The sequence below is a fragment of the Vidua chalybeata genome, chromosome 3 (assembly GCF_026979565.1).
Source record: "Vidua chalybeata isolate OUT-0048 chromosome 3, bVidCha1 merged haplotype, whole genome shotgun sequence".
Lineage (NCBI taxonomy): Eukaryota > Metazoa > Chordata > Aves > Passeriformes > Viduidae > Vidua > Vidua chalybeata.
In genome coordinates this window covers 8897929-8925731 of record NC_071532.1, presented here as the reverse complement: position 1 = coordinate 8925731, position 27803 = coordinate 8897929, and the positions used below count along the sequence as shown (strand labels likewise).

The 27803-nt window shown below is 35.7% G+C and overlaps 1 protein-coding gene across 15 annotated transcripts in view; it reads left to right on the top strand.

Annotated features, from left to right (window-relative positions):
• Nucleotides 1-27803, top strand: part of AFDN (afadin, adherens junction formation factor) — a 116186-nt gene that overhangs the window by 61525 nt on the left and 26858 nt on the right. For 10 of the 15 annotated variants that reach the window (XR_008429890.1, XM_053938112.1, XM_053938107.1 and 7 more), the window contains 8 exons: nucleotides 1855-1875; nucleotides 2618-2763; nucleotides 5007-5101; nucleotides 7007-7272; nucleotides 7762-7905; nucleotides 9056-9254; nucleotides 11189-11292; nucleotides 12739-12825. Coding sequence is in view for 14 of the 15 variants with exons in the window: in XM_053938112.1 (XP_053794087.1) it covers nucleotides 1855-1875; nucleotides 2618-2763; nucleotides 5007-5101; nucleotides 7007-7272; nucleotides 7762-7905; nucleotides 9056-9254; nucleotides 11189-11292; nucleotides 12739-12825 (1062 nt within the window). In the remaining variant the exon portion in view is untranslated. The remainder of the gene's footprint in view (nucleotides 1-1854; nucleotides 1876-2617; nucleotides 2764-5006; nucleotides 5102-7006; nucleotides 7273-7761; nucleotides 7906-9055; nucleotides 9255-11188; nucleotides 11293-12738; nucleotides 12826-27803) is intronic. The other 5 variants (XM_053938115.1, XM_053938111.1, XM_053938110.1 and 2 more) reach the window with 1 other exon arrangement.

Here is a 27803-nt window from a genome sequence, read left to right as displayed (position 1 = left end):
TAATCCAGCTAATGCTATTACAAAGCTGTTAAACCCAGCTGTTTGTCTGGACTGTCCTTTGTGAAAGGCCATTTCTACAGCCTTGTAACTTCAGCTGCATTCTAATCTCCAACCTAAATATTACGGAACACATCAGCAAAGAAGTAGTATTTGTGGTTTGTGAAAGATGTTGCCTAGTTGGAAGAACTCCAGGAGGAGAGGAGTCAGAGGTTGCATAAAAATTGGGAGGTTCATTCAAACGTCATAGTGAAAGGAGCCAGAGGAAAGGGGGGGGAAATACACCTGGGACAAAAGAGAAAAACTTCAGTGAATTTCAAGGTTAATAGGCTGAAGGCAAAGAAATACACTGATTCTAGGGACCAGTAAAATGTCTTTACATGGACCTGTTTTAGTGGAGTAGAAACAGTACAAGTGTAGCTAAGTCAAATCACTTCATCTAAGGTGTAATAATAAGTGGTTATATTTATGGCTGCCACAGTCAAATTACCATGTAATAAGTTGTATCACAACAGCTTTTTTGTGTGTCTCAAGCATAAAGCATTCCTGCACTGAAGGGGATCTGATGGTGTGAGAGACAGAGAAAACAAATGAGTGGCAAGCGGAGAGAGGCGCCCAAAACTGGAGTGAGAAGGGGCACAAACTCCTGTGCTGGATTGTGGGAGTAAATTAATGGCTGAGATCTTAAATTTCCCTGCCTAGATCAGAAAGCTATCGAGTCTCTGTGAAGTTACTCAAGAAGTATTTGCTAACAAATTAAATTTGTGACTTCATATATAGTATTTGTATCCAAATATTATATATGACTTTGTATGAGGTAAATATAAAATAGGAGAGATCTATGAGAAGGCTCAGTGCTTTCAATAAAAAAGCAGGATTAGAAATTTAGTTCATGTTAAAAAGACTTTTTTTTTGTATCCTTTTTTTTTTCCCCCCAAATCATTCTGTGGCATTTTTTTCATCCTTTTTAAATTTTAACATTTGTTTGTTGAAGGAGCATTTCCTTTTGTTGTGTGCCAACACATCTTCAGTCAGTTAAGAGTGCTTTGGTTGCAAAGGGAGAGGAAACAAAAAAGCAGCAATTTGGTGTTTTGAGCTCTAACTAAAATTAAAATAGTAACACCTCAAATATTTACATCTAAGCTCACTGTGTTGCAGGTAGGGGAGAGTGATATGAACAGAAAGCAAAAAATAATTAAGAGCTCAGTTCTAAATAATCAAACATCTGTGTTCTTTTTTTTTATTTTAATTCAGTGTAGTGTTATATTTACCAACATTTAAGAAACTTAGTGTGGTATTTCATTTGACTCTTCTGTTGATTCAAACAATCCTTTTGTTCTTTAATTGAAAAGTCATGTTTTAAATCTGTCCTAGGTGTTCTGTGTATTTTGTTTGCTTTTGAATGTTGTTTGTTTTTTTTTCATTTTGGGTGGGGTTTTTTTTTCCCCTCTTTTTGTGTTTGTATATTGTCTCTATTGCAGCAGTGTGGGCAAATGGCTCCCAGGATCTGTTGTTTGGATTGCTAGTTACCCCATTGCCTGCAAAAATTTCTGCAAGGTTTCTCTGGCACACTGAGCATGGAGTAACCAGTCTGGGATAGCAACTAGTTTAAGGCATTAATTCCTTGAATTAATTATGACATGTAGGCACTTCAGTTCATAGCTGTTGTGCTACTGGTCCTGTTAAAATAATTAATTTTTTAGAAGGAGCTCAGTTGCTACTGATTAATGCATCTGTGTATAACTGTGAACATGTGTTGTACCTTCATATTTAGTGTTTGATTTCTAAAGCTTTCATGATTGTTCACAAGTTTCTTTCTTCTATTCTGTTTGATTTCCTTCGTCCGTTTTTCTCCAGGAGGTAGACCAGGTTGATCAGGTAGGATATATTTGCTGGGAACTGATCCTAGCTATGTTGGCTTAGCTCAGTTTCTCATGCTGCTTCCATATCAAAATACAATACTCAAACAGCTGGACTTGAACAGTTCATAACACTCATTCAGCAACTGGAACATGCAGTACTAAAATCCTTTTTTGACTTTGCAACTTTTACGGCATTCCATAATTTCTGCTTAACGCACTTCAATGTGGATATGAAATGACCAAAGTTCTTTTTCTTCCCTTTATTTTCTTTTTTTGTTGTTTGTGGTTCCTATTCTTTGGATTTCATCTGAGGTTGCCTGGCCTGGCATTTGTGGTCGGGAGATGGTGAGATAGATCAGTACTTGATACTGAATCACGTGGTATCAAAGCCAGTGAGCGCAGTATCAGTGTGGCAGTGGGCAGTAGTGAATATGCGCTTAAAAGTGCACAGATTACCAGATACTGCATCTGCTAAGCTCTTAGCACTGTGTAATTAGATGCTTACACTGTGGCTTTCATTGATATGGCTATTGGCAATTTATTAGCATTTCATGAGTTGGGTGAAAATGTTCAAATTGAGCGTAGTAGTTACAGCAATTGCGGTATTACGTACAAACATTTTGCAAATATCTGGTATCTGAGAGATGTTTGGTGAAATGGGAAGAGGTACTGGTCTATCTTTTGGAGCCTTTTTAAGCTGCCATGCTGTATCAGAAAATTATTTCTCTGTATTATTTCTTGCTTCTTTCCACTTACAGAAACAGAAGAATATTGCTGGGGCCCTTGCCTTTTGGATGGCAAATGCATCTGAACTACTCAATTTCATAAAGCAAGACAGAGATCTTAGCCGAATTACTGTGGATGCACAAGATGTTTTGGCACACTTGGTTCAAATGGCATTCAAGTAAGGCTATCAAAATTCAATTACTGTTTTCTTTGTTTCTGTGATTTATAGAACAACTTCACATTTCTGTCAAATTTTAGATATTGCAATAATATCCTTTGAGTGTTGTTAAATACCTGAGAGAAAAACTTAATAGAGCAGCCTAGACTTACTTCTTTAGACAGATGCCCTGTTTTCTGAATATGGATCACTGAGTTGTGCACGAGTTTCATCTGTTAGATGATCTTGTGATAGTTGAGGCTGCCAATGATAATTTGAAGAAAATTTAGTTTTTGTTGATTGCTTTCTTTTAATTTAATGTGAAATCGTGAAGAAAGGTTAGTTTTGCTGTTAGTATGTAAATACATAGGCTTAAATATTCCTGGATCTTTAAATAATGAATCTTGTGCTCTTTAAGGGCTTCTAAATATAATCTACTTTCATAATTCTCATAAATAGCAATTTTCAGAGTGACTTTTTGCACAGATTTTTCTTAAAAAAGGAAGGACAGGTTTTGGTTTGGAGTAAAAATCAAGCTTACTTGTCAGCTCAGGCAATTACAATACTGATTAAAGGAAAAATTGAACTAAATAACCAAACAGGAAAGGAAACACTCAGAGGAACATGTCCTTGAATAAAGATAACAATATTGGCTGAGCACAGCATTAATCAAAAAGAAAGGCTTAATTTTTGTTCATATACAGATTTTTCCTTCACCCAAGCCACTACTGAAAAAGTGTTTCACAGCAAATTTGCCAATCAGAAACTAATGTTTAGAGGCATCCCAGTGTACCTTGGGTGACTTAGACCCAGCCTACTCCCACTTGTAGGATGACTATTTTAAATACAGTATTTTAATTTTCCTGTAATATGAAATACTGTATTGTGTGCTCTTTTTATACTGTGATGAGACTGGGAGACCTAGCCATGGTTGAACAGTTTAGCTTTGAGGGGCTGTGTTTCTCAGAAGAGTAATATGTGTAGTTTGTGAAACCTTGTCATTGCTTTCAGAACTTTAAAAAGGTTTCAGGGGAGAACCAGACCCTTTTGTACGGATTCCCACAGTTTCCTTTTTTTTTTTCTTGTTGATAAATTTTGGGCAAGTAGGGCATAGCAAGTAGCTGTTTTGACAAAGTCTTTCAATTTTTTTATAACATCTCTAAATCACCAGTTGTTAATGAAGCTGTGTCTTTTGCCACAGCTCAGTGTCTTGAATTGGTGTCTTAAAATAATTTCCTGCTACTTTAATTGGCCGGGTAGTCATCAAAGACAGAATATTGCTGCAGCTAGGAAGGAGTGGTGCTGTATTTCTAATTTTGCATCTAGACTGCTCATAATGTACATAAATCTTGAATTTTAGCTGTGTGGATTTTCCCTAAGTATAGTGTAACATGGCAGATTCCAAATGTGTGTATTAAACTTCTGGAGACCCCTGAAAGATAGACTTAGAAGGCAAATAAAAAAGCACAACTGAAGCATGAACAGAAAGAAGTGCTGTGGAAATGTCACTTGGTGGTAACTGGTATATTTCAGGACTGGTTGAAATTGCCATGGATTTAATTTCTAGCAATTGTATTTCATTAAAAATGCTTCCAGTCAAACAAAGGGGGAGTTTTAGAAATCCGTGAAATATTTTCTTGTATACATATGTTTACAATCTGATTCCTTTTTAGTTTCAGTTCTTAATAGAAAGTATGAATTTGCAAAAATAGAGTTAAAGAGAATGTTTAATTATTTGAAGAGAAAGGATACTAAAACAGGTTTTCATTTTGGGGTAGTTAAAGGTAAGAGAAATAAAAGAATCAAAAATTTCTCACACAAAGCCCTAGGGTCATTTCAGGATTTTGTGTGTTGAGTCACAACATGAATTTACTCTTTTTTAAGTACTACTCTTGCTAGATTTCAAAACAAAGAAAAATCTATTTCTGTTTGGAAGAATTATTTTTTCAAACTTATGGAACCCAAGATTGGCCTGACAGCATCTCTTCGTGTAGTTTATGACTGTCTCTTACCAATGTGGTAGCAATATTGCATGTAAACATATTGTTCCCAGATAACCTAATTGTTTGTCCAGCATTTGTAGGAAACATACAGGAAAATTGGTCTCTCAGGCCTTTTAAAAAGTATTATTTGGTTTCCTATAATCACATTCATAACACAGAAATTTCAGGAATCTTGTAATTTGATAGAACTCTTTTCTTTAGAACCTTTGTAATGAACACATAGAGGATTTAAAATTCACTTTTTTCCCCATTCCCTTCCAGGTACCTGGTTCATTGTCTGCAGTCAGAGCTTAATAACTACATGCCAGCATTCCTTGATGATCCAGAGGAAAATAATCCTCAGAGGCCTAAAATAGGTTAGACTACTTGATCTTTGCTGAATTTGCCCTTAAATCTATATCCTCCTTGTGCCAGGGATTCTGAAATTGGATGCTGTGCTGCAGATGCAGTCTTGCAATGCTGAGTGCATAGGAAGGATTGCTTCCCTCTCTCCCTCCTGCTAGCTGCACTGCTGCTGACTCAACAGCTAAGTGTGCAGCTTGGATACCTTTCAAGCAACGACACACTGTTCAATCACATTCAACTTGATGTTTACTAGGATCTCTCCTTAATTTTCATCAGGGTTGCTTTCTGTTCAAGTGTCACCTGTCCTGTGCTGTTGCACAGACTTACTCTGTCCCACATGCATGACTTGAGAGTTGCCTTTGACCTTCACAAAGTCCCTGTCAGCCCATTTCTCCAGCCTACTGAGGCCCTTCTGAAAAATACTGTTGCTCTTTAGCGTATCAGTATTTTGCCCCTTCTTGATACCATCTGTGAACTTGGTGAGAATGTGCTCCATCCCATTGCTCAGATCATTAATTAAAGGCATTAATTAAACAGTATCAGTCTCCCCTCAAAAAGTGAGGGAAGCCACTAATCTGTGATTGCCTACTGGACATTGTATCAGCAAATCCACCAAGTTCTGTTGTCCAACCATGTGTTGCCATCAGTTTATCCAGTCCTCACCTTGGCAGTTTCACTGTAGAGCTGTTATGGGAGAACTTGATCAAGAATCTCCTAGCTACTAAGGTCAGGCTGACTGGCCATGTAGATTCCTGCCAGTGTTCCTGCTGTGATACTTGAAAGATGATGCTTGCCAGCAGAGCACCCTGCTCAATGTGGACTATCACCCTGTGTCTGTAATCCTGGCTCAGTGACTGTGCTCAGACTTCTAATGCCTCAATAATTGAAGGAAAAGTGATCTGCAGAGCAATTAAACAGAACATTCTGTTGAACTATGAAAATTTCATAGATACTTTCTGGTGCTTTAGGTATTAAGCTTTCTGTTCTTGCATTTTCTCCTGCTTTGAGCCTTCAAGGAAGACTGAAGATGCACTGCCATGTTTGTAGTGCCCTGTACTGTGAGAGTATTTCTGAGGGTACAAACCCAGAAGATGTAGGAAGCTGATACTGGAATAAAAGCAGATGCTGTTCTTATTTCAGTTATTTTTGAGCTGCATTACGGATTTCTTATAACCTACAGATACTTTTTTCAGACAATCCTGAGCTTCAATTCTAAAAAAAAACTAATGGTCTCTTCAAAAGAGATTTCTGATTAAAAGTATTGCTTTTAAGAAGACCTGGAGATAAATGTGTTGCTTCCACTGGGAAGCATATGAGGGTGTTTGCTCTTGGTGATGCTGATAGAAGTCCCTGTTGCTTGTTAGATAATATTCCAATGGAGTAATTGGAAGATGGGATTTTGAAGTGTTATAAAAATCTGGTGTGTAAACAGAAGGTGCATTCTGTAGTTTAAGTGCATCATGCAATGCAAATAACTTCACCTGAAATTTCTGAGTACAATTTGATACTTAGAAGAAGATATGGAATAATTGGAATATGCGTTTGAAACAGTAGAATATAAAGGTTGCATAGAAGAACAGAATATGAGCTTGTTATAAAAACAAATAGAAAGATTTTTTACTGAAGTGAGAATGTGATTTAAACAAGGGGTATAGCCAGTTATTTACTTGTATGATAAATATTTTCCCCAAGAATTTATTTACATTTCAGGGGTTACGTTCCACCTATCATTTTAATGTTGTTCTATGTTTAAAATCATGGAGCAGTAAATGTATTTCTGAAAGACTGTGTAATTAAATACATGTAGGTTCCACCTAGCGTTCACCAGCCTGACCTGAGTGTCATTGTGTTACTGCCTAAACCAGGTGTACTCTGCATTTTGTGAACATGAGTGACTTTTTGTTTTATTTCTGTAGATGATGTGCTGCATACCTTGACTGGAGCCATGTCCCTGTTGCGAAGATGTAGAGTAAATGCTGCTCTGACCATACAGCTCTTCTCCCAGCTGTTTCATTTTATCAACATGTGGCTTTTTAACAGACTAGTTACAGCCCCGGATTCAGGGTTATGTTCACATTACTGGGGAGCTATCATGCGCCAACAGCTTGGCCACATTGAAGCCTGGGCAGAAAAACAGGGTTTAGAATTGGCTGCTGATTGCCACCTGAGCAGAATAGTACAGGTGAGTTTATTTCTGATTGACACCTCTCACATATTCGTGTATTCAAAGACAATATTTGCCGATGCTGTGTTCCTAGAAAATAGCACGTGGACAAGTATAGCTTGTGTGAGTTAGTCCTGGAATGCTGAAGTAGCATTGAGTTAAAGACACAAAGCATGTTCTCAGTATTGTTAATGTTTAAGGTACAAGTGAAATTAATAGTGAACATGGGTGTTAAATTTCCATTTATAAGACTGAGCCGTAACTATACTGAACAGAGACAGGAAGAGTAGCTGAAAAATTGATATGCTTCATTTATGACAGATTTAGTAGCAATTCATCTTTATTTAGTGTTTGTTTGGGGGAGGGGGCTATTGATGTTGTTTCTGTTACAAATCTGTCTTCTTGCTTTCTCTTTTCCCATCTCTTATCTAAAGAATATTTAGACACAAAGATTAAAGTTTTATTCTGGTTTGAATTTGTTATCTGGGAATTTTTTCTCTCCTCTAGGCAACCACATTGCTTACCATGGACAAATACTCACATGCAGATGTTCCAAATATTAACAGTACTTGCTTTAAGCTGAATTCTCTGCAGCTACAAGCCTTGTTGCAGAATTATCACTGTGCTCCAGATGAACCACTCATCCCAACAGTAAGTCTCTTCTATCACTCATTGTCCAGTTTTAACATACCTGAGATAAAAAAACCACCAGCTTTGAATAGCTATCTTACCTTTGGTGGATGTACTTCACTGACTCAAGCAGGGTGTTAACAAGAATCCCTTACGCTGAGTTGGAAAGGAAGGTACCATTCCATGTTGCACATATTCAGAAAGGTGTCGCTGCACTACACCATCTGTAATGAAATATAGAAAGGTGATAGAAGAGAGAACAGAAGCACCCCTAATATCTGGTTCTGTGTAACCAGAAGGAACAAAGTCTGATAATTTGTAGAAATCAAGGGAAAGCATCAGAAACACTACACTTTTTGACATGTGGAATATAAATATTGAGGGATCCTGAATCCCTTCATACAGGCAGCAGACAGGTTGTCCTTTGATTAACATATTGATACCTGGAATTTGTGTGTGTGTGTGTATATATATATATATATGTATAATGATGGTTTTGGGACTGTGTTTTTTTCTTGATATTTAAGATGACTGACTATTCAAAGTTTTATCCAGGGCAAAATTCAAAAGACAGCTGTGTTATTGCACAGTTGTAAAAAACACTCTTTGGGTAAACTCTTGACAGTTCACTGATATCAAATCAAAAAAAAAAAAGGCAGAGGCAGTCTGATATTTATATAGCTGAATGCATTGTGTACAAAGTCCATCTTTTATTAACTTTGGATGCATTTGTTTATTAAGTCAGAAGCACTAATACAACAGCCCGAAAGGTGTTGAGGGAATGGGAAGAAGGACTTGTAGTTTGGAGATGTTTTTATGCATTGGCTACCAAACTAAAAAGTTTTTTCCTGAAGAACATAACCTATATTACTGGTTTACACAGACGTAGAATTCCATAGTTGCTTGTTTTTTTATTAATAATAATAATATATCAAAAACATGCACCACAGATTTGGAAAATACTGAAGTAAAAATAAGAGCTTCTGTCTCATTTGCTAATACACTTATCTATGGGATTTCATAAAATAAAACAATGCAGTGTACTGACTGTACATAGCAGAGCCAAAGAACTTGATTTTTCTTGCAATCTTAGCATCTTTTTAATGTAAGTTTTTTTATCTTAATAAAATGATCCCTTTGTAGTAACAATGTGTTTCTGCCTTCTGTCCAGGAATTGATAGAGAATGTAGTAACTGTTGCAGAAAATACAGCCGATGAACTTGCTCGCAGTGATGGCCGAGAAGTTCAGCTGGAAGAGGATCCTGACTTACAGCTACCTTTTCTCTTACCAGAAGATGGCTATTCCTGTGATGTTGTCAGAAATGTTCCAAGTGGTTTACAAGAATTTTTAGATCCACTATGTCAAAGAGGTTAGTTCATTTGTTGTTTTGCAATGATCTGTGTAGCAAACACAGAATGCAGAATATATTTTAGATAAGTGTAAGCCACTTTTTCTTTGTGTATGCTTCAGTCTTTTTATACTGTGTTCTTCAAGTGTTTGCTTTTGCAAGCCATTAAAATTACTAAGGCTTTTTTGATCCTTACCTTTTCTCACTGTCCCTTTCTTTCAGTTTCAAGATCCTAAGTAAGTAGTGCTGAGTTGTCGCCCTGATTTTTTTCAGGTTTTCTAAAGCCTTCTGAGTTCACATTCTTGTAGAAAACTTTCTCACACAACTCTGTAAACCTATTGTTCTGCATTCCTTCATGGAGGCGGAGAAATTTGATGTACTGGTAGTTTGTCCAGTGTCATTGGCGAGGTGGCACGTTCACCCTCCAATCCACTGGCACCTTTGGAAAACTATAAATGTTGGAGTAAGAGGAAATAAATTAGTCTCTTCATCGTGACCATAGCTGTGGTGCATCATTTTTCCTTGTGTCCTCTGGTGACGCTGAGTTACTAGAGCCTGCTGAAATATTGTTTTGCCTTTGCTCCAAAACTTCTTTGATATCTAAAATTAATGTGAAAATTAATTAACTATTCAATATAGTTAAAATCAAAAAATTTTTTTTACTCATCAGCTGCTTCCATGTAACATTAAAAAACCCCATGAGGTAAAAATAATGCTTTCACTGTTGATCAGTGAAACTTATGGTTTGGGCATTTGTACTCCAACAGAATTTCAGATGACAAGTAAATGACATCTTGTGGTTGCATGAAATTGACTTAAACTTGTGAAAGTAAAGCAGGGGGTCTGTCTGAGCATTTTCAGTAAATGAACAAGTTATAATCTTTATTTGGGGCTACTCAGTTTTATTAGAATTTCTTGATTTTCTGCTTAAAAGCAGTTGTTTAAAAAAAAAACAGGAATGTCAAGGTAAATAAGAGGCTATAGCAGAGGAGGCTATTGAAAAAGCAGACTTGCTGTATACTACAGTGAACCTTTGCAATTGTTGCTTCCAACTTAGTTTATAGAAAACCTATATTCTTGCATTTAAAAGAAAAGTAGGAAAGTGGCTGTTTTGAAAGTCCAGTTAGTAACAGAGGATGTAGTTTTGAGACTAAGGAGCTTAGTTGAATCAATTATTTAATTAGTAAGTATAATTCAGTTGCCATTCAAATGGCTGTATATTCATTATAAGTAAGGCTTTTTTAATGCATACGTTCAAAATTTTACTTTTTGGGTATACCTTAAGTTATGCTGAGAGACTTTTTGGAGTGAAACATTGTGAACTGAATTGCTGAAAAAGTGTCTTTATGAGGAGGAGAATAACATCATGGATGGAGTGATTAATAATTTCTGTGTGATGTGTGTTCTCAATGTTCCTGATTTAGGAGAAAATGTTGCATATTTCTGAACTGCTGTGGCTTCTTTTTCAAAACTGTAGGAATTTTTCAAATAACAAAAAGTAAATCAAGCTAAATACCTGTTAATTGCAGTGCTGCATTTAAAACTATATTGAGTGCACACAGAGCTTCTCCTCTGCTAAATCTGTGCTGAGATTGGTTAGCTAGACCCTCTGCAAAGTAGATTTCTGTAGCAGTGTTTTAATCAGAGTTCTGGTAGTTTGTATTCTAAAGGATGATTTGGTGTTTCATGTCTCTTCTGAATCTGGTTGGTAAAAGCAATATTTTGCAGCCCCGGAGTTTTCTATGAACTTGCAATGTCTTTAAGTAAGTGTTTCTGAGAAGCAACAGCTATAGATCTATAGGATTTTGTAGGTAATAGCATAAAATTGCAGCAAAGCCCATAATGGCATCTGAGATACAAGAATTAACATGTTAATGAATATAAAAATACTATTTTGTTTTAATTAATCCCTTGAGAAAGTACCATGACTGTATTGACATTACTTTTTCTTTTAGGTTTTTGTAGACTAACACCTCATCCACGGTCACCAGGCACGTGGACAATATACTTTGAAGGTGCAGATTATGAAAGTCACCTGTCCCATGAGAATGCTGAGCTGGTAAGTATTGATTCAGTGAATAATTACTGACTGCAGTCTTGGCAAGCAATTGAGTTTTATGTGATCAGTTTTAGTCCTTATTAGGAAGAATAGGCTTCATAATTAAATCTGTAGTTCATCAGTGAATTTGGTACAGTTAAGGAACTGTTTGGAGATTTTTTTTAAGTCACTGTTTTTCTAGGCTGTAGCATGATTATAATTTTCACAGAAGTAAACTTTGTCATATTCCCCCAGTCTGAGAATAAACAGTGAAGAAATTTCTTCTAAACACAGGCAAAAATATATATGGATGTGGATCCATAAATAACTTATGGAACTGCAGGCTGCTTTTATTTATAAATTAGCAGTTACCAACCAAATATTTAATATTAAGTTCTAGTCTGGTGCTTTTTCCTGAAAAAAAAAAAATCTTTAGTTTTCCTTTACATTATACTTACTAAAAAGGGTCTCACTTCAGTGCAAGGTAAGGGTTTTTTCTCTTCTGTTGTAAGGGTTTGTTTGTTTGTTCTGTGATGGGTTTTTTCTGCTTGTCTGTTTGAATGTCAAAGTTACTGAACAGCTTGATTTTGGAAAGATGGTGGCTTTATATGAAATAATTTTTAGAGCAACGAAACAGAAATAGCATCATATTTTAATTAATATTTTCAGCTTAAAAACTACGTGCATTTCTAATACTTGAACTCAGTCAAAAAGTACTAATATTTTTTTAATTACCCTCCTTGGCTCATATTTTTACTTGTCATGGGTCTTGTGGACCTTGTGGTTACATTTCAGTCTGAATACAAGCTAATGTGCTCCAACTGACATTCCTCAGCTAATGAAGATGGTGATGACAACTTTTTGAGTTGAGGAACTAGCAATGTTGAAAGATATAAAAAAAAATTACTGAACATGTCTGGGGACTCCAGCTGTATTCAGGGGTATTCAGAAGTGAAATTTTTTGGAACTTTATTTCAAACGTTTAATTCTGCCTTTGAAATGAATTGGCTTCTTAATAATTCTGCAAAGATAATATCTTATAAAAATTGAAAAATTGAAAATTGAGCTCTCTGGGTAGATCACCATCACCTTTGTAGTAGGGGCCTATGGAGTCTGAACTTCAGTTTTCGTTAGAAGTTACTACAGTTTTATAGACCAGTTACATTTCGATGTGTGATTCATTAATAATCTCATTATGAATTAAAGAAGGAGGAACAATGAGTAGACCTCAAAGTTTCAGCAGTGTAGTATAACACAGGTTTAGTACTTAATATGAACCCATATTAATTAAATGTTAGCTATTCTACCTCTAAAATAGATACCAGATATATTATTTAGGGGGTGAGACCTGCTGCTCTAACAAAGTAGTTTTGTTTGTAATGAACTATTTTGCTTAGTTACTTTCCTAGTCTGGCAGTGAATATGAACTTCTGAATTTTTTCTTCTTTCCCCTTCGCTATTTGATAGGCTCAGCCCTTGAGAAAAGAACCTGAAATTATCACTGTAACACTAAAAAAACAAAATGGAATGGGACTGAGCATCGTTGCTGCCAAGGTATGGAAGTCAGTTTGTTTAAGTCTCATTGAAAAAAGCCTGCTGTGGAAAATGTTAATGGAAAAAGTCTGTTTCCCTTACGTTATTTGTGCACATTGTGTTGACCATGCTTTTATTCTGATTGGGAAATGTTTCTGTAAAACATATGGATGGGGACAGTACAAGGGAAAACATAATATGGATACAGTTATTATGACACTTCAATTCAAACCTCTGCTCTAAGTGTATTCAGTTTTTTCAGAGCCAAAAGTTAGCAGTGTTATTAAACGGAATTAATAAACAGGTGTGTTTAGCACTTCTGCTGAAAGTAAAGAAGTAAACACAAAGAATGTGTGTGTGGGTTAATTGATGAATAAATATAACAATTCAAATGTATACATTAAAGTTGGAATACTTTCTGCCATGAAGACAACACCTTTTCTTTTGCACAGAGTAGAGGTGCAAGAATGGCTTTACTTTTGTTTCTTTACAGTGGAGACCTACAGCATAATAGCCAAAATTGAGGGTGTATGCTGTAGCTAGCAGCACTACATAGTAATGTATAGAATGCACATACAGCTCCAGCCACCAGATGGAAGACTCCACTAGTTGGTTGGTTTTGCTTTATTAACTGAATCAAATAGCAAACATAATCTTTAGAGTTTAAAACTTGTTATAAATTATGCAACAGTGATACTGAAAAGTCTGTGTTGTGATTAGGTGGTATGCAGTAGATGGAAGATGTCTTTCCTAATGTCTCTTCACTGTGTAGTATGTGAAACTTCAGAACACTGTGGTACTCCTTGGCACTCAGTGCATGAGCTGAAAACATGATTGTTTTACTTTTAAGTTACCTCACATAATTAATTGCTTCTAAACAGCACTGTTTGGTTTTTTGGTTTTTTTTTACAACCTTCACTCATTTCATAGTCTGTTCTTGAAATGGTAATCTTGCATGGTATCAGCTTTTAAGAATTATTTCTGACATCTGTAAAGGAATACATGGTGTCAGGTGTATAGTTCTTCTAAACAATCAGCAATTATTGAGGAAACAGTTCAGGATCTGGAAAATGTAACTCAATTTTCTGCTCTGATTTTAGAGGAGTGGGTTAATAATTTGAGAAGCAAATTCTTGTTCTTGACACTGGATTAAATATGTATCAAACTTCTGACTGCCATCTGTATTTCTATTGAATGTTTCAAAATGTGCCATGGAAGTATTTTTTTTTTCACTTTACTCTGTGAAATCTAATTTCTCATCGAGAGTGAAGCAGCATATTACAGGGGGAAAAGTTTCCTTTTTCGTTGGAGCTGGCTGGCTTCTAGATGTTGATTTAACAACTGACATTTAGCTTCCATTAGCAGTATGGAAGAGTGCTACTGGTCAGTGTGTAAGCTTGATCTGAAAGTTTTTTACAAGTTATTTAATACATTTCCTGAGTTCTGACATCTGTAAAGGAATACCTGATCAGTCATGAAAGGAACAGTTTTCACCTGCACACTTGCTGAAACACTGGTTCAGACTGTCATATTTTATCTTAGTGCTGTGTGCTGCCCTAATACTGGAATTCTGATATAAAAACAGTTATGTTTTAAATCTTGCTCTGAAATAAGCAAGAAACAGATTGTTTTAGTTTTGGTCTATGTACAGTAGAAACTTCTGCTTAATATGAAGTCATCAGAATGTTCATTGGATAGAAATGATTATATGCATTGTTTGAATCAAGTTGCTGTAGTAGTTAAGTAGGATTATTTTCAAGATGTTCAAAGTTGCTTGCTGTGAGTAATTATCAGCATGTTTTTCCTGTAATAGGCTTCATAAAAAAAAAAGAGTAAAGAAGAATACAAAGAATATACAAGCATTAATTTTCTCAATCTGGTCAGAGCAGAACTGCTTAGAGAATTGAGTGAGTGTGACTGAGAAGCTAGCAAGGGTTGGTGCATTTTTTCTTTATATTCCTTAGATTGTTGATATTTACTGGCATATTTTTCTACATCTCTCAAGTAGTATATCTTTTAGCAGTATAAAAGTTAAATTCTCATTTTTAACTTTGAAAATGCAGAAACAAGTCCAGTAGAGTATTTGTTAAAATTTTCTAAACATTAACTGGATGGAATGCCTGAAATGAGAGGGAGAAGCAAGTGTGGAATAGATTCAGATTTTTCTAAACTTTCTAATAGTAAAAGGTTGGCTATTAGGTGCTCATAAAGTTGAAGAGATGAAAGCTCATACTTTCAGAAATGCCTAGTTGCTGCTGCCCTGCACAGGAGCCCAGTCTGATGCTGACCCAGTTGTGTTTAATGAACTGTTGGTTTCTACAGTGCTGTGAAAGGGTTGTCGCAGTAGAAAATGCAGCTGGTCAACAGGCCCTGCTCCAACCAGTGAAGGACAACCCTGAATCTGTTTAGCTTTTGTCAGGAAAACAGTTCTTTTCCTGTGATGTGACAAAGTACTTGCTTTCAGTAACGTATTGTGAGAATACGTTTGCATGTCAGTGCTGACTTGCCTTTCTTGTTACGTGTTATGGGGCTTCTCATACTTGTCATGGGCTTTGGATTGAGCTTGTTAACATGCAGCTTGATGATATTTTAGAGGTGGACAAAATGGACAGATTGTCAGGAGATCATAAAGAAAAGTAATACCAATGGACTGCTTTTCTTCCTTCTACCCATTGCAAAAAAAATGTGTGCTTTCCTAGTAAATCTCTGTTAATCTCTGAGGAAACATCTAAAAGTTTGTAATCTAATGATTGAGTTATTATTAGTTTTGTGGTTTTATTAGTTTAAAGTCTGTGCCAATTAAGAGTTTCTAATGACAGAATTAGAAATCATACCTTATATAATACCTTTACACCAAATGTTCATAATTATCAAGTGATTGTTACGCCTTCTCTTCTGCAATCAAAAAACAAGGATTGAACTTGAAGCAAAGGTTGTACAAGCAGAGAAGGAATGCAGCTTGCATTGAAATGCTGTGCACCTGCTTATTCTTATGATAGAAGTATTACCTTGGGATACCAGGTGATTGTAAACATGTGTACATTATTGTAATTGAAACCAAAACAAAACCTGAAGAGGTGAGTCAAGAAGCATATGAAAGTGTCAGGTCCCTGGGGAACCCTGTGTTGGATCCTCTTCCCACCTAGAGACAGGTAAAATGTTTAAGTGCATTACTACTTTCACTTTCTAATCACAATTACTCATAATTTATTTAATTAGATGTTTTAAAGGCCTGCCAGGAGTGCCAGAGAGAGCAAAAATTCAGTGCATCACGTAATTCACCTAACTTTTGTGTTATCTGACGCAGGACAGGACCTCTGAGCAAACATGTAGTTAGTGCATATGCTATAGGCAAACATAGCAGAGAAAACAAGTTTACTTATGAAACAGCTGTTATCTTCCAGAGCACTGTAAACAGTGTTGTGCTTGTTTGGGTTTTGTTTTATTATTTCATAAATTGGAAAAATATCTAACAGCAATTCTTAAACGGAATGCTTTAAACCAATTTATATTTTTATTTAAAATTAAAGTGTATAGCTTCATATGTGATCCAGAAGAATAACTTCCTGTTCTGCCCTTTGGTAGATACTGCCTGTTTGCTTACAGTAATACTCTGTAGCTTTATTAGCAATAGCTTTTGTAATGGAATATGGAAATGTAGTTGGTAGGAGTGGTCGGGCATAGGGAATGGGGAGCAGTGTTGCTTTTTGAGGTTGTGTGCAGACTTTGGTTGCTCTAACCCTGAAAGATGTTTTGATGTTAAAAGCTGCCAGACTCCCAACCACATTGTGGTTAAGTTTTTATGAAATCCAGATGATTTGGAAGCTGCGTGTGCATGCAGTTTACTTTAAAAATATATCACTTTTTTGGGGGCTTTCGCATGTGACTTCTTAGCCATCTGTGGGCCAGCACATTACTTCCTGTTTAATTTGGAGGTTTTTTGTCTTTAGTACAAAAGGGCTCCCTTTTTTTTTTTCTAGCAGTTTTCAGAGTTTAATAAAGCCTCTAAAGTAAATGGAAGTCAGAACAGCATAACTGATTACGTAACAGTCTGAATATTGTATTGGTTATAGCTGGTGTTGATAAATGCTACACTGTGTCATAGCATCGAGCTCCGAGTTATCTTGATGGGTATCTTGGAAAATCCAGCAGACTAGAGCTGGTGGTTGCTGTTGAGGGCTGGAAGAGAAGTGGAGAATTGTTTTTTTTCTTTCAAGGATCTGTAGTGCCGGAGATCAAAATGTGGTTTTCTGTTGTTGGAAGAACAGAATCCATGGTAAGTCCGTTCAGGTTTCTGTTGGGACTGTTTTTCTCTGAAGTTTTACTATCCCTGTACTTCTTCCTGCTCTCTTGCCTGTTTAAACCTGCCAGTAGTTATTTGTTCATGTAGCAACTATGTAATACAGCATGCAGTTAAATATAGTCAGATGTTAGTAGCTAACTTTCTAAAATCTAGAAAGAAAAAACTAATTTTTTAGCTTGTTCTTCATATGTACTTCTGAAATTTGTGGAAGTGACTATTAATATTTAAAGTTTCAGGTGTGATAACTACTGTTTTACTGTGCCAGAGCATGAATAGCATGACCTGTGATCTGTTTACTTGTCATATTAGTTGGCTTTAATCCAGGTTCCTCTAAAAGTCTGTTTTCCTCTTAAAAAATCTTAGTAGAATAATTGAAAGCGATGTCCCAAGCAGTGTAATCTTTTTAATACTCTCTAGACCCTTCTGAAAAGATCAGAACATTCAAATTCATTGCAGTTAGGGTGTCTTATTCAATATGTTCGCAGAGGAGAGGCATTTAAATTCTGTTTAGATTCCTACTGCACGAAAGGAAGGGTTTCCATGTCCTGCAGGAACGATAGAGCAAGTTTTGTTGATTAATCTTTGCATGCTGGTTATATTCATTAGTGCATTGTGATTTAGTTCTTTAAAATATGGCACACTTCTACTTCTTGTCCAGTCATCTTTTAGTAGTATCAACTGAAAAAGTTACCTTAAAATATATACAAGGACCTTAAAATACATATGTATATGGCCCCACTGGCACATAAATCAGAGTGTGTTTTCTAGGATTTTTTAACAGGTAGTCAGACTAAGTAGTGCTTACTGAAATAGTGTGAGAGGTGATAAGGTGTTTCTTTTTTAATAGAAGCATTTTAAACATGAGTATGACAGTTCAGCAGTAAATACTTCAGGGAACGGACTTACTGTTCTAAAAACAAATTTGTAAAATATACATTATTTGGCTATCTTGTTTGTTCTTAAGGATAAGTTAAATGATTCTAAGTTGCTTTAATTTCTAAACCACTGTTTGTCATTTTATATTTAGCAGTCTGTTCAAGGTGTTAAATTTAAGGAGGATTTGAGACCACAGGAATATCAATTTTAAAGTAAAATTTTTATGAAGGTTTTTCCTACAAATATCTTGTAGGAGATCCATGTAGAAGAAACAGGTTTAAACATTCATTTAATTATTTTTTCCCAAAATTGAAAATTATGCTTATAGTTAATTATATTGGTAACAATATACAAATGTGGATCTAACCTGTGTTTGCAAATATAGACAGTTGATAGGATTTTTTTTTTTTACTTTGTTAGCTTTTTACATGTGTTCTAAGTCTTAAGATTTCAAATACCTCAGCATTTAAAGCCTTCCTGTGGCTGTGTTTTCTAAGTATTTAAGGAAATTTTCTGGCCTTTCCTCCCAGCATGAATTAATTGAAATGTTTCAGTAATAAGATTTAAAATTTTGTGTAGGTGGTTTTTTGTTGGTTTTATTTTTTTTTTTTTAGTGTTCAGTACTAAACGACTAAACTAAACTACTGGTGTTGCCTTAACAGGCTTCTTAGGAGAATCTTGGGGAAAATACAGTGTAATTCCCATTTCCAGAACAGATTTCTCAGTCTCACAGAAATAAAATAATAAAATAGTATTTTGCCAGTAAAATAGTAGATTGCCAGTTTAGTCTTCATCATGAACAAATAAGTAGCTGTTTTGTTAGCAATTTGCCTGGTTCTTGTTGATTCCTAACTTCCAGCAGAGTTTTTGCTTAAATTTTGGTGCCCTGTAAATGTTGTACAAAATTTTTTTAATGCTTTTATGTGCTGTGTAAAATCTGAAGGTTACACCATCACAGTGTGATTGTTGTTCTTAGTAGCTGTGAGACCTCAGCTCTGCTCATGTGGAGTGGGTTTGTCTTATTTATTCGCTCGTATTTAGATTGATATTGCAAATATGTGACCCAGACATGTATTTTAGGCCTTCTGAAAGATAGTCAGTTTTTAAATTCATGTGCCATTTCCTCATTGCACTAATACCCTGTGTATGCAGGCACTTCTTAGCATGCCTGCTAAAATTGTAGTGCACATACACCGTAGCTAGAATTCTTGTACCAGGCTTCATTAAATTTTGGCATTCTAATAACTTTGAAAATTGTGTTTAGATGGGTGTTAATACAGCTTGCTTTTTTTTCCCTATTAGTGGAAAAGACTTTTGGAACTTAGTAAGTTTCTGTGTTGACTTTTTACTGTATGAGTCATACTCTCAGTTGGAGTAGGAATTTAGGTGCTTAATAGTACGTGTTAGTGTACACACTAACAGGATTACATTGTATCCATCTGAAACTGCAGAGCCTGTATTTTGTGGAAGTTAATGCTCTGGGTTTTTTGGGCTGTAATTTATCCTTAAACTATAAAAGCAAGTTCCATTTCTTTGAAAAAGTGCAGAGATACAGGGTGGTTTTCTTTTTTTCCAAAATAAATTGCCCACTATGTCTTGCCTGTGAAGGCTAATGCAGACATAATTAAGTTGAACCATAAGATCAGAATTGAGTTACCGAGGGAGAGCATCACAGAACCTGCAGTACAACTTGTAGATTTGTACATAACACTGAGTAGTATTAGTGTGTCAGTGCTCATGGAGTATTTATAGCAAATGTACATTAAAAAGTTAACCCTTGTCTGGTGAAATAGAGCTCAAGCAATGTATTTTCCTTGAGCTCAGTGAAAGGTTTTTCTTTTGAAATAAAAGAGAAGTGGAATCAAACAGGCTCATGTATTTTTTTTTTTAATTAAGTGTGCCTTTAATGCATTTGTAGTATATCAGCAGCATTTATAATAATAAAGAAGACTCCTTTTTTCAGAAAGGTTAAGAAAGACTAATGAACAATATTGCTTAGTCTTTTACAAATAGTGTATATGAAACCTTTTGCATTTACTTACCACTTTTCCCATTTCATGAGAGTAAGAGTAAAGTAAAGTAAGTTAGGAACTGTTGCATACTTGATTCCAATCTTAGAATTAAATGTTAGGCCAGTTGCCTTCCTGGAGTGTGAGAGAAGTCATGCTGTTGTAAATGTATATATTTCTGTTTAGCACAGAAGATGCTAGAGCTCTTTATGTCAGTGTACGTGCTTTCCATGCTGAACACTTAAAACCCCCATACAATTACATATGAACAAGAGTACAGTACAGTATAATTATTAATGCCAATTCAGGATGTCCACTTCAGAACATCCTGTGAGAAGCACATTCAGAAGATGAGAGTATGTTCACTTGCTTGCTTTGTGTGAAAGTCAATCTTGATTGCAAACATTCTTTTATTAAAAATACTCCATTAAACATAACAACTCTTCAGTCTTTTCTCTTTACTCCTTAGAGGTTTCTTGTAAGTAGAGCATCTGGATACACCAGACATAAAGTTTTTAGGTAGTTTGATGTTTCAGATGTTGGATGTACTGCTGCCAATCTACCTTTTTTTAATCTGTGTAGTAAGACACTTCTCATCTGTTTTTCCCACTCAGTTCAGTTTAAAGCTGCTGTGGAATTGGTCTTAGCAGTTAAATGCTTTGTTTCTTTACTTGTTGAATAATGTTGATTATCACCAAAGTTTTGGTAATAATATTGTGCATTTTTTCTTTAATTGGAAATATTTTGTTTTGTTTAATTGGAAATATTTTGCCCACTTGTGACTGTACTTTTTGTAGCTCCAGAAACATTTGGATTTCAGCCCCCAACATGGAGGAGTACGTGAGAGGGGAAAGCAGAAGTGTGTTGTATCTAGAGTATGGGTCAGTTTTAAAAATCTTTTTAAGTCAGGGTACAACATGACTCAATGCAGCTGTAACCACAGCTAACAGATCAGTTTTAGATACAGTAGGCTCATTTATATTTGAAAGTATTTTCTCTAATGATGACAGATTTCCAAAGTGTCTGCATTGGTCTTGAGGCAACACAGGCCTTAGCTTTCTCTGACAAAGTGGGGTTTTTCTGATTTTCAAGTCCAGAAAAATTTGCCCTTGTTAGAGGTGGGACCAGTAGCTACAAAGTTGGCCTTTCTCCTGTCTCTGGGCCCACAGCAAGTAGTTCACTGAGTCTTAGACTTAATATGATTAGTACCTAAAGAAGATAAAATGTGTACTCATCCAAGCTAAAGAAGGCCTGCAGCTTTGTGGGATGTGAGTGTTTGGGTGGTCAAAAACCTTTGCGCTTGCCTCCTAGAGAGTGAATTTGTAAATTTGCTGCATAGTTTAGTAAATTGTTATTTTTTAAAATGCTTACAAGCTTGGGTTATTTAATTGCTTCTGGACTAATTACTTTCCAGGGCAGTCAGAGTGAGACTTGATTCTGTTCCATAAACTTGCTTTTAAGGATGTTTATTAAAACTTGCAGAGAGCTTCTATGGAAGCTTAAGAACCTGGAATCAGGAATTAGCCTTGATAAAAATCAGTGAAATCTACTCTGGGTGTAGGCAGATAAAAGGCTGGTATCAGACTTGATAAGCTACATTTCTATGCTATTTTCTTTAAACACATTTTATTTGCAGTTGATTCATTCTGTATTAAACTGTTTAATTTTTATAAAACATCACAGAAGCTTAAGTGACTTGGAAAAACTGTCAGCTCTAAGCATTATGAGACATCCCAGATACTTTTAGTAAGGTATATTTGTGTATGTGTGCACACATCTATGTGATAGTTATATTGTTAAAATAAAATCTTACTTTGTGTTTCCATAAATATGAAGAATTTAAGAAAATCTTGAAAATTACTTATTTTAAAAGATCTATGGTTATGTGAACTACTGAAATGTTTTGACATATAGTCTTGGTATCTGAAGCCACCTTAAATTGGAGTATTACTTAAAAAGGTTGGTGACTGTATGACACTTCTGTGGATTCAAAGTATGTTTGGAGAGTGAAGATACTTTCAGTTCAGGACTACTTTTTCATTTTATTATTTATGTGAAATTTGAAACCATTTACATACATATGTACTTAAGACAGAAATGTACATTTCTATATTGAAAGATCATTAGGAAGACACTCTGACATTTTATGGAAAAATGTCAGAGTTGGCTTTTATATTAAAACTTTCTTTATATTAAAACATCTAACTTTTTTAAATTGTAATTGAAGGTTATTTTTTTAATCAGGTGTGATTTTGCAAGTCTTCATTGGAAGCTGTTCATTGCTTTAGTTTTATCAGGGTGATAAACAAAGTATATGAAGCTCAACGGGTGTGGGCCAAAGAGGCTTCAGAACAAGTAATGACAGGACCTTCGTGTTAATTGTCTGGAGCAGCACCGGTTTGGTTAGGTGCTGTACTGCAGATCTGCTCTGCAGATGCATAGTTTTTCCTTAATTACTTAATACAATTCTCCTGTTATTTTTAACAACTGTAAAAGTGTTTTTATAATAGTTTTTCTCGTTATAGTTCTCATTATAGGTATTGAAATTACCAGGTCATTCTAGAAGTCTCCTAAAACTGCAAGAATATTGCTAACCTTACAGAAAGTAAGGCTGCTTTGTGATCCACCTACATTGGGTGGGGCATGGGAGTCGTTCAGCTGTTAAGAGGTTAGCACCTAGTCTACAGATGGACCTTCACTCCCTCTCATTCTTTAGACTGGGATCCTGGTGGGGCCATGTTGATGTCTCAGCACCTCCAAGCCATCATTCCGCAGGTGGCAGGTCCCCATGAGCATGTCACAGCATGGGTGGCTCACCTGGGAATGAAGCTGCATGTTGATTCTCACTAGAAGGAGCTGGCTGTTGTTTCACCATGCCTTTATGGCTGCTTGTCCTGGCAAATACCAAATGGGAAGGAGGAGCAAGCAGAATTTCCTCTGCCTGCTTTTAATGCTTCTGTGGTGACTCACCACTCATGGATAGCTGTGGTGCTGCCATTAAGAAGTCTGTTGGATATTCCTGTTATTCAAACTGTGACTTTTCTATACAGTTGCACTACATGGTGTGTTCTGGTTTTATGGCTGATGGAATGTATGTGAGACAAAGGTTCCTGCATCTGTTACTGACAAGGAAGTTTTATAAAACTCATCTTGTGACATAGCAACACTAGCAATAAAATCTTTTCTCCTTAACTACTCCGATTAAATCTGTCAAGTTTATTAATTTGTTACTGTGGTACTTTTGTACATCCTCCTGATGTAGGAGTAGCAATTTCTTTTTTTAGATCACTGTTGTTTATCTTGTTCTTTCCTTCATTGGTCTGAATACTTTATAGAAATAGTGACGTTTATTTTAGTTGGGTATTCCTTAATGCTGCCTCTTTTATTTCTACAGTTTTCATAGTGATATTTTTAAGCAAATGCAGTATTTTGGGCACAATCCTTTTAGACCAAGGAGGGGCTTGCAAAATAATCCTCACTGTGCAAACAATTACTGATATATGTGTGTACTGATATATTATAAATGGATGTGATGGAAAAGGACTTGTTTCTTGTTAGGCTATCCAAAAACTGAGGTTAGATTGCATTATCCAGCTTGGTCCTTTGGCTTCTTTAACATGACAGAGTTTTTGTAATTAAGCAGAAAATTGTACCAGGGTTAAAAGGGGCAAATACCCTTTTGGACAACAGGTATGAAATCTTCTTTGTGTAGCATTGTCTCAGTCTCAGCTGAGCTTTTTTTTTTTTTTTTTTTTTTTTTTTGCATTAAATCTGTTTGGCTCTGTTGTATCAAATTAGTTTTCCTTCCATCTTCTCCCAGTGAATTTGTTGGGTTTTTTTGGTTTTTTGAGATTGATGTCTGTTTGACTTGAAGAATGAAAATCTTATAAACAAATATAATACTGGGGGGAGGTTGTTTATTTTCTTCACCTTTCAGGTTCTGTTTTAGTGAGGTACTGTAGTGGTTAGTTGTTTGCTCCCCTGCCCTGTGTCAGTGCCATCTTAAATATAATGTTATCAGTATTCTAGAGGCTGAAGTTGTGCTGACCAGAGGTGCCAAAATTGGCTCTTTAACTGCTATGGATTGCCACAGTTGCATGAGTTGTCAGAACTCTTCCAATCTTTCAGGCCCTACAGGAAAGCAATTCAGTTAATTTATTTGTTTATTCAATAAATACTTTACTTAATTCCTTTATGATAGGTGATATGTCCTGGGATCTAGCTCAGGTTTTCCAGTTATCCTACTGCTATTTAGAAGACAGTTAGAAGTGAAAGTTTACAAAGTCTTGGTTACATCCTAATTTTCCAAATATGAGTACTTACCGAGTACTTTTCCTAAATTAGTTAAAAAGAACATATGTGTGTACATGTATAAGAGCACATCTGTCAGAATATACCAATGTTATTTATACATGTTTTAAAAAAAAAGTTATCTCTCAGGTGAGATTTTAATGTTGGCTTTAATTGTTGGATTTTAATGGGTTTTTTGTTTGCTCCAGTCTGACTGAATTCATTCATCTCCGAGATAAAGAGTAGTGTTTTCTTTAAAGCACCTAGAAGCACTTGCTGCAGTTCCAGCTGGTTAGCTGTTCTCTGCTCCATTCTTTGGTCATATTTTCAGGTGAAGTTAGATTTGCATGGACTCCGCAACTCATGGCCTGTGAACAGTACTGATAGGAAACTCAACAATCATCATCATCCAAATGCCTAATAAACCCTTTCTGTGTTTCATTTCCTTGCTTTTTCTTTTCCTTTGTTTTTATTTATAGCCTTAGGTTGTAATTTTAGATTCCATCTTGTAAGATTTTTCTAAACATGTTTTTGTTCAGTGATAAGAACTATTTCAAACTAGCCTGCCTTGTAAAAAATTAAGCTACTTCTCTTTTCTAAAAGCTTCCCTATCTTCCTTCAGTCCAACTTTAAATATTGTCATACCCTGTATGGGGCCACACAGATGAGATACAGGTAGGTCTAAGGAAAGTAGAACTCCTGGTAAGTTTTAATCTCTGGATTTATTGATAGTGTTTCATACCTCAGTTTTTCATGTATCCTCTTGAGTTGTAGCCCCTTTTAGTCTTATCAGTAAGGGAGGACTCCTTGTTTATTTCATTTTTGCATGGTAGTTTGGTCGCTTAAACATTTTCCATACATTTTCTTAATTTAGGTTTAGAATAATGACGCAAGTTACCATTCTAGCAGACATCTGTATGCAGAAGTGTCCTGTGTTTATCTTTACTTCCCAAGTAGGATTAGAAAATATTTTGAAATTCCAGTTATTAAAATTCCAGTCAAATGAAAAAGTTGTCCTTTGTCATAGATTTCCAACCTGTAAACCACAGCAAATTTAGGATTAATTATTCTCATATACTGACTAAACTCCAAGTGCAATGTGTTAACATTTTTCACTTGTGCTCTTTTAAAACGTTTAATTACTTCTTAAGATAAGTGTGAGATTATTAGAAACTCTTGATACAAGTATTGCATCTCATGCAAATGTGTGGCTTCATCTTGGATACTGGATTTAATAGCTTGCCTCAGTTTCCCCGGTGTGTTGGCTTTCTGCATCTTAAAGATGCGTAAGCCCAAGCATGGAGAAGATTATTTTCAAGAATCTTTTCATGCTTTGCCTCAGAGACCTAAAAAAGCTCTCTGGAAAAAAGGGGGGCAGGAACATAACACTTTTGTCCCATTATGAAATTACATGAGTGAAAACACACTGTTTAGCCAGATGCATTTTCATCAGTTCTACATGTGACATTATCTCCATCCTTTGCTAGAGTTAGGATTTTTTTTACATTTAGAAGGGGAATGGGTGGGACTTGGCAAAATTGGGAAGTGTCTTTTCAGTGTATTTGCTATGCAGGCATTCAAAAGCTTAATAATGAAGACATTTTCTAGTCTGTAGTTTACTTCTCTATGTGGGAACCTGCATGTATGTGGGTGTTTGTTTTGCAATTGTTTTAGGGCTCAGCTCCCACTAGAATACAATTGTTTTGCAGACACTACATTATTGCTTGAAAAGTCAATAGGTGAGCTATAGTAGGATTTAGGGATTTCAAATGGTTTAAGTTGTTGGGTTGAAAATAATGTTATTCACTAAATACAGGAATTAACCTCCCTTAATGATCCAGGCCCCTCCTAGCAACCTCCTTTCCTGCCCTGTTATGAACAGTCATGCTGTTCTGTAAACAATTTAGGGAAGCTGATTAAGTTGAAAACAAAGCTTGTATTTGGGAGGAGGGGAACTGGAGACAGGGATCAGTTGAGTCTCCAGCCAGGTCTGTCATGGGACCTGCCACAACACAGTAGTGTCTGCACAGCTCCAAGTGTGAGGCAGCATGGGAGCAGACAGGTGGGTTTCTTCCTGACATTCTGTATAAGTGCACTACTACTGTCACTGTAATTAATTTATTATTATAGGACTTAAAAAATCCTGAAATGTGTGGATAGCGCTTCACTGCTGGCCTCAAACTAATTCGCTCTGCTTTATGCACTTTATTTGTGTATAAAGGTTTTTGTGTACTGATTATTTAACTGGATTGTAAAAGCACAGAATGGAGGTGTTTCTCATATTAAAGCTTAGGTCTGATGTACATCAGGTATCAGCATTTTTAAATACCATATTCCCTTCTTCAGTCCCCAGTTCACTATTTGTTGAATTATGTTCAGCTAAGATCTTCCTTATAGAACTTTTTTTCCCCCTAGGGTTCTGTTTTGGCTATGCTTTGTAAAAGTAGATATTATTTAGACATCTTCAGAGTAGTGTTATAGTCAGTTCAGTTCAGAAATATTGTCACCCAGGTAAACTGAAGCAGCAGGAGTAGTTTAGTGAATTTTTTCCTTAAATTACTAGTTACAGGGAGTATTTCCCAGTTTTTTTCTCCGGGTATCTTTTAATTTCTGCAAAGATTGCAGGAAAAAGTTGCATCAAGTGTGAAAGAAAATGGGTAGATTGGTATCACTAGAAAGTGTGGTACAGTGGCTTTTTTGAATATAGAATATCTTATATTATTTTTGAAAAATACTTTGTTTTTGTGATTTTATATTTGGTTATATATATATTTGAGAAATTATGCTGTAGGTTTCAGTATGTTAATCTCAGGGAAAGGGAATAAGCCATCTCTTTATGCTTACTGCATTCTTGCTTTCCACAGTCATCTGACTCCTTTACAGTTGTGTTCTTCTGTTTGGATTAAAAGCCATATGGATACACATGGTTCTGGTATTAATGGTTGGAGAAAATAAAGAAGGTTTATCATATTTTTGTTACTGATACACACATGTTATTGCTCTATTTGTGGGGGAATAATTTTAATTATGTTGACTATCACATTCCTTTGAAAAAAAAGCAGTTTAATAAGTAGTTCACAAAGAAATCTGTTTTATTGTAAAGCCAGTAAATGAAAACAGGAAAACCCAAGTGGAGTGTATGAGAATTTTGTTCACTTTTAGTCACTTAGTATGGGTGACTACATATTAAGAACCTTTTTGTGTTTCTGAAAATTATATATTTCCTTCTAATGCAGCCTTCTGGAAGGTAGAACCAAAGCAGAATCAAGTCGATTTCAACAGAAATTAGGAATTTGGATTCAAGTTACCGTAAAGCTTAGGGTAAAAGTTGAAGGGAAGGTGATGAGTTGATTTTAAGCGTATTTAGTGAGAAGTCTTCCCAAGCTTGTGAAAGCACATGCGTATCGTTAGAAACATGTTAAATGACATGTAAATTAGAGGAGAAGCTCATTAGTCCTAATAAGACCTGAGTAGATGTGGTAACTGACAAAGATTTTTTCCTAATATAATCTGGAGAGAGA